This window comes from Erigeron canadensis, chromosome 1 (assembly GCF_010389155.1).
Source record: "Erigeron canadensis isolate Cc75 chromosome 1, C_canadensis_v1, whole genome shotgun sequence".
Classification (NCBI taxonomy): Eukaryota; Viridiplantae; Streptophyta; class Magnoliopsida; order Asterales; family Asteraceae; genus Erigeron; species Erigeron canadensis.
In genome coordinates this window covers 29,827,640-29,841,760 of record NC_057761.1, presented here as the reverse complement: position 1 = coordinate 29,841,760, position 14,121 = coordinate 29,827,640, and the positions used below count along the sequence as shown (strand labels likewise).

Sequence of the window (14,121 nt, the reverse complement as noted above, 5' to 3'; positions counted from 1 at the left end):
TAGGATGAGTTATGTGCAGATTTAGTCCATGCCCTTTTCTTAATTAAAGTTTGAACCCCTATATTTTAGAGTTTCAGTTTGACTTTTGCGCAAGTACGAATGAAACAAAGTACACCTTTATCGTCGTAATTGAGCCCCTATATGCTCGGAAATGATGTATTAGATTATTGGGATTAGTAAATGGGAATGTAATGAATTATGAACGAATGTTTTTGTTGTATAATGAAATATTTTGATGTTTATTGTATGTATTGAACTTTCAAATCCTGGTTTTTGGATATATCCGGGTATATGTGACAATCATATAAGCTGTCACTTGTAAGTTTTTGATTAGTCGGATACATCCAATAACCTGAATTTGAAAGTTCATTACATACAATAAACATCCAAATAGTTCATTACATAATATAAATATCTGTACATATTTCATTACATTCTCAGGTCCTAATCCCTAGATTATTTCTATAAGAAAACAGTAAATTTACTCTTAGTTTACACTATTTCACATGTAACAAGTCTTGTTCGTTTTTTCTTATGAAAGCAGATGGGTGAGAGAAGTCAGTAGATGTTGGAACTGAAGAAAAAATAACTGAATGGGTTTTTAAAAAAAGGGATGAATGCTAAATTTGGTACACATAAGAATTGAATAAGAATCACTCTCAGATAAGAAAACACACACATACGTGCCCTTCCCACGTACAAAGATAAGCACAAGCACAAATACTAGTACTAAAAGTATATACAATTATCAAATCAATATAGAAAAACAGAAAACATTAACCAAATCTTTGCTCTATCATTGCAGACTAAAACAAGAACTTCTATACCACACACAAACTAATGAAAGTATGTAGCTTTACCAGCCCATTAGCGTTTTCCTAACTTTATTGACGACATCTTCTTTTGCTTGTTTGCTGGTTAGTAGAAAAACTCGGTTTTCAACCAACAAGAACCTGTACACTTCCCACTCGCGGTCTAACGTTGAATGTCTCACAATCTCGGCCTATAGAAAACCAAGTGAGAAACACATTTAGAATCGCAGATTAAATCTAACACTCCTTGTGGATTTTAGGGAGCAAAACGATTCCTCTATGTAGTATTGTAGTGTACTAACATAAGCAAGTGATAAGGTTTTCCAACCAATGTGACTTCGACTTTTTATTATTGCATACTGTACCATTTATGCTCAACCCAACTACAACCAACCAAGTTGACATATATTAAAAAATTACCAACCCACCAAAAAGGAGTTTGCCTGAACAGTATTCAATGTGACCCATTAACCAAGACGCTGTGTCGCTGTGGGTAAAAGTCTCTGGTGGACAACTTGTAAAAATGAGTGAATATATGGATAATTGTCATTCTTAAAAACAACAAAGTACCAACCCAAACCGTGTCACAGCTAATGCCAAGAATTTCCATCTAAGAAAAATGTGCTGAAGATTTAAACTACACTTACAGAAAAGATGCATATACCAAGTGACTTCAATGCAGAAGTGACATCATATACAACACGTGGCCTTCCCTTTCCGGATAGCTCCACAGGATTAGCAACTAAAAGTTCTGTATCAGGGCCACGGTTGGTGATCATGACCCTTAAAGGATGTAGCATCTCCTCCTTTAGACGGGAACATAAAGCAATTTGGCTCTCATTATTCAGAATCTTTTTCCCATATTGATTTTGGACAAATAGGTCCAAACTCCGAATCCCATTAACATTGCTAGAGACTCTTCCATGTGCAATCTAAATATAAAAATAATACGTTATATTCACCAAGTACATATTTCTTCATTTAAAATTTGAAAATTTGCACGTATATCATTTAGCTTTCAAGTTTAGTGTGCTTTCATTCTTTCCCTATGCCAATTTGACCCATTTATTTCTCGATAGATCAATTTAGGTGATGGTCTGACTCTAACATGTATAACCCAGAAACTAGCTTAAAAGGAAGGCATTAAACGAATCAAAAGCCACCCAAAGTGTATACTTAATGCATAAAACCTGCTAAATCTAAATCAATTTATTCAAAAAGGTCAACTACTTTTTTTATTGTTAGAACGGCATTCTAATCTACTCCTACTCCAGAATTACACACATGCCTGGAAAAAAAAAAGGTCAACTACTTTTGATGTGATATATTTTTTGTGATCATATTTGAAATAGTGGTTAAAGATAATATACTTAAGACGAAAACTGATTCAGGTCAACGCAAACAGTAGCAAAAACCAGTTTTGGCCTGTTATCAAACTACCCCATTTCGCAAAAACTAGAGACATAGAACGATATAAAGTTGCATATACCTGGATATCACAATCTTTAGAAATTCTAAAGATGTCGTAAATGAGGCCTTTCTGGTCACGACATTGTATTTGAAGCAACGAATGGGCTGGGCTCAGCAGATTATCAATTACTACACTAGCCTCCTTTACTTTGGATTTATCAGAGCTCATAGCTAGTGGACCAACTTCCATGGCTGAAATCTCACGGTTGAATAGTTTTTCTGCAATTGCTTCAGGAAGAGAAGATAACCCTTGATGATATTCATACTCAGGACCTGCTAGCTGAACTTCACAGCTGATACAACACTCTCCTAACTCGGCACTAAGATACTTACATGTTTCTTCTTGTCCAATTTTGGTATGCAATATGTTCCTGTTAACAAGCATAACATATTACTCAACTGCTAACGTTCATAGCTACAAAAGAGCATTACTTATCGAAGTATATAGTAATTCAGAGGTGTTTGGATATCATTTAAAACTGATAATGTTTAATCAGAATCCGATAATAAGCAGGCATGATGTTTAAGCGTGGTTTTGCACTTTTGCTGATTGAAGTTACAATTCTCACTTTATTAGATAGAATTAATTTGCTTGAGGTTTTTTTTAATTCTGATTGACATGGCCATAAATGACATCCTTGTGAAAGGGGCGGGGATATGTTTTAGCAGGAGTAAATTAAAAGACTTTCAAATTAGTAAAAAGAATATTTGTAACGTTATAATACCATTTGATAATTCGTTTCATTGCAGGTAATATGAAACATGTTATTAAAAGGAAAATAACTTATATCCAAACATTATTAACTGATTACTGTAACTAATCGGATATATAAGTTTTAAAAGTTGCATTTTCAAACACCACCTCAAAAGATGATGTTTACTGTGATCAAGGTAAATGAGAAAAGACTTACACATCATCAGTAATGAAGAAAAGGTCCAAAACCTTTCCATCGGGTGTTGTCATGACTTTTAATCGTTGAATCGTTAGCTCAAGCTTACATAAAACTTTCGTCACATCTACAATGATCACAATTAAAATAAGAAAACAATAAAGATCCAAACAAAACAAAGACCGGTGAAACAAGAAAATCACCCAAGGGTAAAAGTACAAACCATGTATTAACCCTTTTCGGTCCATGGAGAAAACCTTCAACAGGTACAGCGGAGACGATTTAGAACAGCTAGAGATATGGTCAAGATAAAACGTAGGCATACACGACGGACAACAAGCTACGAGCCGTTCCTTTAAGCTTTCCCAGTCAACTTTTAGCGAACTTGGTCGTGCCACGACCCACAAAACAACATAACACCATTTTCCATCCGTCGAAAAATCTTTCAACAAAAAATGCACAAAATTATTATCTAAGCAAGGTACATTTATGATGCGGAAACATCTAGAATGAAGTGAAACAATCAGAATATCATTATCTTTATTTTTAACTCTTTAGTTTCTTTCCAGTTTAATTTAGTTAATTAATGGTTTCAGTTTCTTTTTCATAAACTCATCTATGAATTGGGAAGTAGTTTGTGCTAGTAATTAGTTTTAATCATGATATGAAAAAAGTCTTTTTTTTTCTCCTATCCACAAATGTTTGTGTGTTAGTGTGATATTTCGTAATTTTCGGTATTCTTTTTTTAATCAAAGAATCTTAGAAGAATTGTTCCAGGGTATTCTTGGAATCAACATGATCAATTATTATTATTATTTTTTTTCTCTCATACATCAATTTATAAGTAACTAAACTAACCTCCATAAAGCTTAAAAAAGGTTCACTTGATTATATCAAAAAAAAAAAACAAAATAATATACAAAAAATGGTCTTTTTACGAGTCTGGTGATCCAACTCGTTTTCCGAGCAGACTAATTCTAAGGCAACTCGTTTTGCGAGCCCAAATTTATGTATTGTAAGTCAAGTAATGAACTTTTTTTTTTTGAACGGCAAAGTAATGAACTTTTTTAGTTGGCTACTATTTTTTATTTATTGTAAGTCAATCAAGTGAGAATTGCATGACAAATTATTGTATAAAAATAGTAATTATGGTGTTTTAGTATTTACCTCCACGAGTAACATAAAGTCCGAATGCAAGAACAATCCTTAACAAATCACACCCGAGTCCGGCTTTATCGGGGCAGTTCACCGTCACCACATTCGGGTCACCCGAATTCTTACCTTCTTCTATCAAAACAACGTCGTCCCACGACATACCCATTTTACACTTTTACCCCCTCTCTGCTTTTTTTCTATATGTATAATGAGTATTTAGTATAGAAACAAAGATGGGGTGGGGTGTTTTCAAAGTTGCCGGAGATTAGCCGTCAGAGGTGATTTTAGTGTTTCCGGCGTGTTTATTATTTCTCATTTCCATTGTCATTATTATTACTTTTTTGCCGGAGCTCTGTGAAAAGATGGTTTTTGTTTCTTTTTAAAATCTGCATAAATAAAATGGAATGGTGGCTGGCTTTGGATGAAAATAAAAGAAAGTGTGGAGTATTTTATTTTTTTTTGGATTTTGACTTGATGGTGTTGAAATGTGTGTTTTTCCACGTCGATGGTTGTTAATTTTGTGGATGGCATAAATGTTTAGATACGTGACAACGTTTGGCTTAACCGAATAGCTCTTTTCTTGAGGACATCATTGGTACGTCCCTTGTCACTAGCTCTTCGATAACTTGGTACTTTATTTTATTTTTTTCGGTTGAACGAAGAGTTTTGTTGTTTCGTCACTTTATTTGTGTGAGTATGAATACTTATTAATATTTGTATAAAGTTAAGTGACGAAAAATATGAAATTGAAATGTTGATCGAAATGCATTAGTTTGTGTGCGAGTTTAAAAGTGTGGATATTTTTTGATAGAGAACTTTTGAATATAAAGAAATTCTCACTGTTAAATTGTGAGGTCTTAACTCGACAGTGGATAGTTGGTTGTCTAATCCAGGTCCCGTTATCTCGAGCCGAGCAACACTACCAACGTGAAAATGCCACCAACAAAGCCGGTTTTGGACCAAGGCAATAAGGCTAAAGCCTAGGGCATATAATTATGAAGGGTCCAAAAATGAATCATTCTTCATAATTATGATTTATGTAACATTTTATCACGTGCATATCTCAATGAATCTCTAAAAAAATACATTTTTTCACTGTATATATTTATAATCCGGTCTATCAAAATTTCTTAATTAGCATACATACATGTTTTTTTCTTCTAGTCAAGTAAATATTACAAATAGAAAATTATAATTAGAAGCGAAACAAATTATACAAATACTCTTACTTTTTTATATAAATTATCGAATATTATTTTAGGGGTCTATAATTTACTATTTTTTTTTCTCAAACCTCGTTTTTTTATCACCATTCTTGTAGACGGCACTGGCCACCAGGCTCCTTCAAGAAATAGGGATTAATAGAGTATGAATTTGTATTTGTAAAGATTCTGAAAAAAAACTTTAGTGCCTCGATCACCACTTGAATTATGGATCATTGATTATAAGTGTTGACATGACATTGGGTTAGCACAACTAATTTTATTTTATTTTTTAACAAAAGATCTAATTTGACCTTCACATGCTTAATGTAGTGCTGTATGTAGCATCAATTTATCTATATTGATATAATTTGCTGGGGAAGTGATATGATTTGACTACAACAAATAATATAAAGAATGAAAATATTGAGCATTAGAATATCATTAGAATATCATGTGGGTGCTATATAAAGTAAATATAGTATTTTATTAATTCATCGAAATATATAAATATAAATAAAAAATATAAGCTAATGAAAGTAAATCCCCTGCATTATTAAGACAAAACGGTCGTATTCTAACTTCTAAGAAAACGATCGATGACTATTGCACATAAAATATATGTGGAGATATTATTTTAGCAATTATTATTATTATCTTTTGTATATAAAAAATATAAATTTATAATTTTGATTTTTCTGTGGTGGTAATATTATATTCTCAAAACTCCACTTAGGTGGATTGGTCAAGGTATCTTTTAAATCCACTATGTAGGTCTCGGAGGTGAGTTTTTTCCAAGGTCTCGGATTCGAGTCATGGAATTCCCATCTCAAGGTATTTTCCATGAGCAGGGGTTGGAGGTCCAGCAATTTATTGGTTAAAAATGCTTTCAGCATGTCTGAATCGAAATTAACTTTACAAAAAAATAAATAAATATTTTGTTTGATTTTATGTAGAAAGAGACAAAATGAAAGACAATGGCTCCTCAAGTTGGACAAGCTCAAAACCATGAGTCTATTAGACCATCCCATGGACCTCATTCACAACCCAACCCACTAACATTATTTATTAAAAATTTAGTTTCTCTCTTATATCCATCCAACCCAACTAAACTCAATTTTTATTCACAACCCAGCAAAACTATTAATATTATTTTATAATAAGTCAAATAAGTTATTTATGAAAATGAAAACATGGACTACATATAAAATAAATATTAACTAAGATTTAAATTGTAAAGGTAGATTGGTTATTTTTGCCGTCCTCACCACGCCGCAGCCGTCACCACCTGGCCGCTGCCACCATCGCTACCTCTGTGTGCCACCATAACCTGTCACCGTAGTTATTACATTGTTGCATCACGTGAATATAAACTTTTAGTATAAACTAAAATAAAAACTTTCACTACATATAAAACAAATATTGATTAAGATTTAGTTGATGAAAGAGAACGATTATTTCACGTATTCACCTTTTAGAACTTTTAATTCGTGTGGTGGGTATAAATATTTTATAGATAAATATATTAATTAAGTTATCTCTATCTATATACTAAATAAAAGAAGATTGTTATGATATCACTAATTTAAATAAATAACTTATTTGTCATTTTTAAATTTATTCTTAAAGTTTTGTTCTTTTAACTTTATTTATTTATGATGTCATAAAAATTTTCCTTTTAAAATTTATTGCATTTTTATTTTTTCTTTAAAAACTCTAATAATATATACATGGTAATCATTTCAATAATTTTGTGATAATAGAATTTTAAATTATTCGCATATTATGCAGGTTAATAAGTTAATTATAAAGTATATTATTTCGAAGTTATGAATACTATTGGACTGCTGCAACTTCAATGACGAAGATACGTTTTTATAAAACGTTTGGGTTGAAACCGGGTTAATAAGCTAATATAAGTTTGAAAAACAAAAGAAAGGTGTAAATACAAAACTATATTTTTACAGAATCTTACATGATAATGAATGTGGCCGTACCTATATATAATAAACTATGGAGATGTATGTTGGATGGAGTGAACCGTTTGGCCAACTTTTGACTGGGTCCCACATAAATAGTGTGACCGACCGAACCAATATAACCACGATGGGGATGGTCTTAGTAAGTAGTAACGAGCACGAGATTGATGTCATTTCGTACTCGTTTGAAATCAACGATATCGGTCCAGAATTAACAATAAAAAATTAATACCAACTCAGAGAATGTCAAATTCCGACTAGTACAGATTTTTAGCTCATGACATATCTCTTAATGGAACAATCAACAATGCATCGATAAAATAATGGAAAATCAATTTAATCGACTTGCCGACGGTTAACATAAAAAAAAATCTCAAATCATAGAATCCTTCAAGCTTGGTTGGTAGCATCATGGGGGAGAACTTGGGTACCTAATTAAGTCCCAATTTGAACCTTGAATCCCATAGGTTTTCTCGGTATTTTCTAATACCGGCACCATTTGGTACCAGTCTAAGGAACCGTCAAAATTGTATATGAGTCTCGGTTTCACTTGAAATTTGGTTCCACTTTTCAATACCGGGATTAAAACAGCACCAAAACATGACCGCTATTCAGGGGCGGATGTACTCTTTAAGTAGTGGGGGCAAATGCCCCTATAACTCAATACTTGATAGCATAATTTATATCTAGTAAAATAAAGATTTACATGCTTAATTACGTAATTGCTCCTAACTTAAAATTGAGTGTGCCCTCGAGCAACTGGAACTCTAGAAATACTACCAACAACCAAGTCATTTGTCAAGGCATTAATTAACTATATAAAACAAAAAAAAGTATTTGTTTTATGTAGTAAGCGATGTGGGATAATCTTTTACCTCTATTTGAATCATTCAATTGTTTTCTTATATGATCCACTTTAAAACTTCTTACGGTGGAGTAACTATTATTGATCAATTTATCAAAACCAATGTTTTTGCATTATATATGTACATGTATATACTACCGAGTAGTTATATTTCACCCAATATATTTTAATCAACCAAATAAGCATATATATTAAGTATGGCTTAGTTTAGGTTAACTTTCATTTAAAATCTTTATAATGGAGTTTATATTAACATAAATTTTTTGAATATAGTCTAAAAACGAAACCAACTTATTTTATGTGGCTTGGTTTGTTCATGCAACAAGCTCATTTAAAGCTAACAAATTATTTTTATTGTTAGAATTATATATATAAAAAAAAGATATGTTTAACTGAAATGAATATGGTTTAATCGGGCACTTTTGTTACCATTTTATTTTACTAACAAACAAATTTAAAAAGGTTGATAAGTAGACACCACTCTTTATTAGTCAACTTGACCCGACCCATTTTGATATACGAAATACCTTAGTACCCTGCCCCCAATGACCAATTTTTGTGGATCCGCCTCTGCCGCTACTTCAAAAAATGTTCAACCCTACTTGCTACTGAAATTATTTTTGTTGTGGTTGAGCCAATGTCTTTAAAGGAAAAGAAAACCAATTGTGATTTGAATGTATGAGGGAGTCAAATAGTGGTATATTTGCATAAAGTTAGAACACAACGTATCATTTGTGTTCTAATGATAAATAAATTATAGATCTAGATATATGTTAAAAGTGTGTAGATATTTGCTTTTAATAACAATTAAAAGAAATCATAAGCGCAAATATTTTTATTATGTGGTAATATAGGTAAAATAAGCCTATCAATCGAACAAGTTTGGCCATTCGAACAAATATGATGATGAAAGAATAATGTTGGGTTGGAGGTTAGAGCAACAATATGTTAGGAAGGTGTTGACATAGATTGTTAATTAACCCACCATGACAATAGATTGTTACTAGCTCTAGGGTGAGGAGAAAGATGAAAGTTGGTGTTTTACTTAAGGGTGACATTGGTATGATATCTACATTTAAATATGTCGAAAGAATTGACTACATGTGTCTTACCACTACTATATCGGCAATGATTTGATACTAAGGCAGAAGGTAACACCATCAGGCAAAAGTCAACCCGATCAAGGTATTAGCGGCGACGTCGCCGCTAATACTCTGACACTGACAGGGGGTCCGCTAATTTCTCGTTCAGATTTACCATTACAGACATGGGGCTCGCAGTATTAGCTGCGACGTCGCCGCTAATACCCTCTGTGGTGGGGTTACACATTTTTCCCTGGTGGGGTTATGCATCCCGAAAGGAAAGGCAAGGACTTGAAATTTCTGCCCCATAGAGGTATTGACATCGAAAAAGTTGTTGAGTTGTGTTGATCAAATGGGGGTTCGAATCTAATGTGTTAAAAATTACTATTGATAATGACACATAAAATGATATTGTTGTTAATTAATGAATTAATTATCTACATGGTTACTTTTGGGAAAAAAAATGTTTTAGAAATAAATTAGTTACATGTGCAGGCATTGCTCATATTATGAACTAAGTGGTTTTAGCCCGCGGTACGGGGACTTAAACAACTTGTTGGCATGGTTAATTGGTTATGATATGATAATGTACGGATGTATGTACTCTCATTGAATCTACAACCGTCTAGTTTAAAACGACTCTTTCATGGATGTATTTGCTTGAAAATTGGTTTATCTATACTATATTAATAAACAAACTAACTTCCCTTTTTTTAACTTTCTACTTTTAAAATACTCAAAATACCCTTAATTGTCAACACATTTCTAACTCACACACTAAATCTACTAAATATATTCTTAAAATATTTTACACCAATATTTATCCAAATTATCTACAAAAAATACATCTTTTAACCATAAAATAAATACACTACCATTTACGTCACATTGTTATCACCACCGCCACTATTACCACCCGTTGCCGCATTGCGCGGGTACCCATTTCATGAAATATATACTTATTCAACGACCGTATGACATTAGGTTCCGGGTACTCATAATTCATAGCCCACTATCAGTTAACTCAAGATGGCCCAAAGAATAAGCTGAAGGATAACCCATATATTGCAAACAAAAAGATCCAAAAATGCAAAAAGTTCCAAAAAGCCCACATAACAGAAGAACCTAAAAAGTAATAAATTTTGTAAAAAGCCGGTTGGCCATTAGACCATTTTTAACCCACCATACTGAAACTTTAATTTATTGGTGTCACATTATCAATATACAGACTTACCACACCAAAGCTTTATTACAATTAACCCTCACACTGAAATCTCAGTTTATTGGTGTTATATCATCAATACAATGACTCACCCCACTAAAACAATATTACAATTAACCCTCACACTGGAATCCCATTTTATTGATATCTCGTTATTATTCATATCAATATTAAAAACCATATTATAACAAATAAAAATATACTTAAATGATTAATAAGATGAAAATAATCCCTACTCGTTGGATCCTACGTATCTGATGTAGAAAACGACACAGAAGTATGGACCTTGACCTTATTAACCCGAAGCGGATTGGATTGGTTTGGTATTAATCTGGATTTGGATTGGTCGATTTACATTTCGATTATAAATCAATTTAGTCGACCTAACTAACTTAGTTAAACCGAAACTCATCTATTTGAACTTACCTAAATACTCGTATATATTACTATCATCGTAAAATAGATGTAACAAATCATACTAAATATTTACTCGTAATAATATTTGTAAGAAAACAAGTCATTTATTCATTTGGGTGGATATATAGTATTAAGCTCTTTTATAGATGTATTAATCATAACTTCATATCATAGTTTCTATGATGATCATTAACCAAGTAGTATTGGGGAATTACTTAAGCCTATCGTTTTCGTGTTTTATTTGTGGATTTCTAGTAACTATCGTATAGCTCTGTATATTCATGGCATTATGAAAAATATGTTCTACTAGTTTGATGTATAATTGTACTCGTTTTGGTTTTGACATCTTGCCCTAAATCAAGTTTTTATTAATAAAAAAATAGTGGTTAAAAAAATATAAAATAAAGTTGTCGTTTATATCATTTTCATTTCTTTGCAATAATATTTGTTCTACATACTCCGTAAGAAAGCACAAAACTAGTGAAAACACAAAAGCACACGGATAGCGATCCGCAATCAATCTCCATATCTCATCTCAACCGTTCCCTTCTTTTCTCAAATATCCAACGGCCAACATTTTACCACCGCCAACTATTTCAAAATTTTCAAACACTTATAAATAGACCCACCCATCTCCCCCTTTTCTCACACCAAAAACACAAATCTCATTCAAATTCTCAGATCCAGCACCAAAAAAAAAATGGCAAGAACAAAGCAGACAGCCAGAAAATCAACCGGAGGAAAAGCACCTAGAAAGCAATTGGCAACAAAAGCCGCTCGAAAATCAGCTCCGGCAACCGGTGGAGTGAAGAAGCCACACAGATTCAGGCCAGGAACTGTGGCGTTGCGAGAGATCAGGAAGTATCAAAAGAGCACTGAGCTTTTGATCAGGAAGCTGCCGTTTCAGAGACTCGTGAGGGAAATCGCTCAGGATTTTAAGACGGATTTGAGGTTTCAGAGCAGCGCGGTGGCGGCGTTACAAGAAGCGTCGGAGGCGTATTTGGTTGGGTTGTTTGAGGATACTAATTTGTGTGCGATTCATGCTAAGCGAGTTACAATTATGCCTAAGGATATGCAATTGGCTAGGAGGATTAGAGGTGAAAGGGCTTAATAAGTTTTAATTCCTTTTTTTTTATGATTAGAGAATGTTATTTGGGTATTAATTAGTTTGTAAGTTGGTCTTCTTTGTTATGTTGAAATTGAATGAATATTTACCCATGCGATACATTGTTATCTAACACGCTATTCAGATGCATGTTTGAAAAAATAGATGTCGATCTACATACAAGACATATATAGAAAAATATATTTAGTTAAGAGCATCGATTTACACCCCACTCTGGTCTTGTGATTCTTTTATAAAAATTTTCCAAGTCATCTAAAGCTTGTTCCATTGAACACGCATTGTCTCCAATACACACTTCTACCAGAGAAAGTAGTTCACGCGCTCTGTCAGTTTGATCAGGAGCATCTATATCTATTTGAAAATCCACGATATTCTTGATCATCCTATCTGACATCTCAGAGACTTTGCAGGTAAAATGTTCTCTTTTTACCCGATTCAGGTGTGCGTCTAAAACGATCGTTCTCCCCATCAGCATTTCCAGCAGAAACATTCCAAGACCTTTGGTATCACACTGCCTACTCCCAGGGACTGAAAATCAAGATAATAATTTTATATATCATACAAAAATATTAAACAGAATAAAGTAACAAAAATCATTGACAACTTACAGAACACGTCTTCATCAATGCTTATCAACCTTGCCGCATCATAATAATAAAGCTTTGCGTTAAACTCCTGAAAAAAGGGGTATGCGTAATAGAGTCTCAAAAGAAGTCAATTCAACTGTATCTTCAAGAGAGGAAAATAGAGAAGCAGAAGATCCTGCAATAATTCTAGATAAAGGTCTAAAAGTGAATACACTATAGCATGTGCAATGTATAGTTTTGCATACCTTATCAAGCCAAATATATCGTACGGCAAGCACCCAGCCCTCAACAATCATCTGTTTACGGTGCAAGAAAACTAGGGCACGTGTGACTTCTACTGCTATTTTAACTCTCGTAATAATGGGAAGTTCTGCTCCAGCTGATACGACGACAAAATAAATATCTATATATCCAGCTTGACTACTTTTCAAAATCAAAAATTTCATTGGGTAATGAAATGCTATCTTAAGTACCTTCAAAGAGGCAATCAAGTAAGGTCCTTTTCTCCATGAACTCATGTACAAGGTAAAACTGTTCACCTTCAAAGCAGTATCCAATTAGCCTCTGAAGGTTCGGATGACGAAATTCACCCATTAATTGTATCTCCTTCTCCATATGCAGATTCTTGGATTAAAATTCAATGATAATTGAGGTTAGTAATAGGCATACGAATGTAATGTCAGTCAACCGTGTTGTACATTATTTATGTCTTTGCAGATTATACATAAAATGCCATATTTGGCTAAGAAAGCTTCAAAATACATGTATATCTTTCCATGTCATTTAGCTATGATTTGAAGTTAGAGAAGATGGCCTGTTTACCTTAGGAGTATGTTTAAACTGCATCACAGCAATGGGCAATCCAATATCTAGCTCAGCGGGAAAATATGTTTTCTCATGGACCCAACCTTTGAAAACCAAATGCTTGCCAAGTGATGACAGTTTAATCTGGAATTTTCTTGTTGCACATTTCAAATCAGTATATGAGAATATCTTCAAATCTTGGGCACGAATTTTCTCATTATCGAGAACCACTTTGTTGTTGTCACCGCCATCCTGTGCTAGCACTGAGCTGCGATCACTAATATTGGCTTCCCTATTCTTCGAAAATTTTTGGTCACCATGGACTTATGGAAAAAGAAAAAAAAGATACATTATATAATTTAATCACAGTTAAAATGTATAAAAAACCTACATTAACATTATTAATATGAAACGGTGAATATTCCGCTCCCTTCATGACAAATACTAATTCAACTGGCTCATAAAAGTTAAAGTGAGAATTTCCTAGTAGAAGCACAAAAAATAAAGCGA

The 14,121-nt window shown here is 33.1% G+C and overlaps 2 protein-coding genes across 3 annotated transcripts; one reads left to right on the top strand and one right to left on the bottom strand.

Annotated features, from left to right (window-relative positions):
* Positions 1-642: 642 nt before the first annotated feature.
* On the bottom strand, positions 643-4,769 carry LOC122603758 (ACT domain-containing protein ACR9-like). 2 transcript variants are annotated; one of them, XM_043776556.1, is made up of 6 exons: positions 4,340-4,754; positions 3,396-3,614; positions 3,194-3,299; positions 2,302-2,653; positions 1,460-1,744; positions 643-1,003 (listed from the first exon to the last, which is right to left on the bottom strand). In XM_043776556.1, the coding sequence occupies exons 1-6, from the start codon at positions 4,491-4,493 to the stop codon at positions 857-859; spliced, it is 1,263 nt and encodes a 420-aa protein (XP_043632491.1). In that variant the 5' UTR covers positions 4,494-4,754; the 3' UTR covers positions 643-856. The 2 variants fall into 2 exon arrangements, with proteins under 2 accessions (XP_043632491.1, XP_043632499.1); XM_043776564.1 differs by having other exon boundaries at positions 843-1,003; positions 1,477-1,744; positions 4,340-4,769.
* A 6,987-nt stretch (positions 4,770-11,756) lies between these two features.
* Positions 11,757-12,319, top strand: LOC122597951 (histone H3.2). The gene has a single exon (XM_043770550.1). It carries the CDS (start codon positions 11,795-11,797, stop codon positions 12,203-12,205), a length of 411 nt encoding a protein of 136 aa, XP_043626485.1. The 5' UTR covers positions 11,757-11,794; the 3' UTR covers positions 12,206-12,319.
* Positions 12,320-14,121: the final 1,802 nt, after the last annotated feature.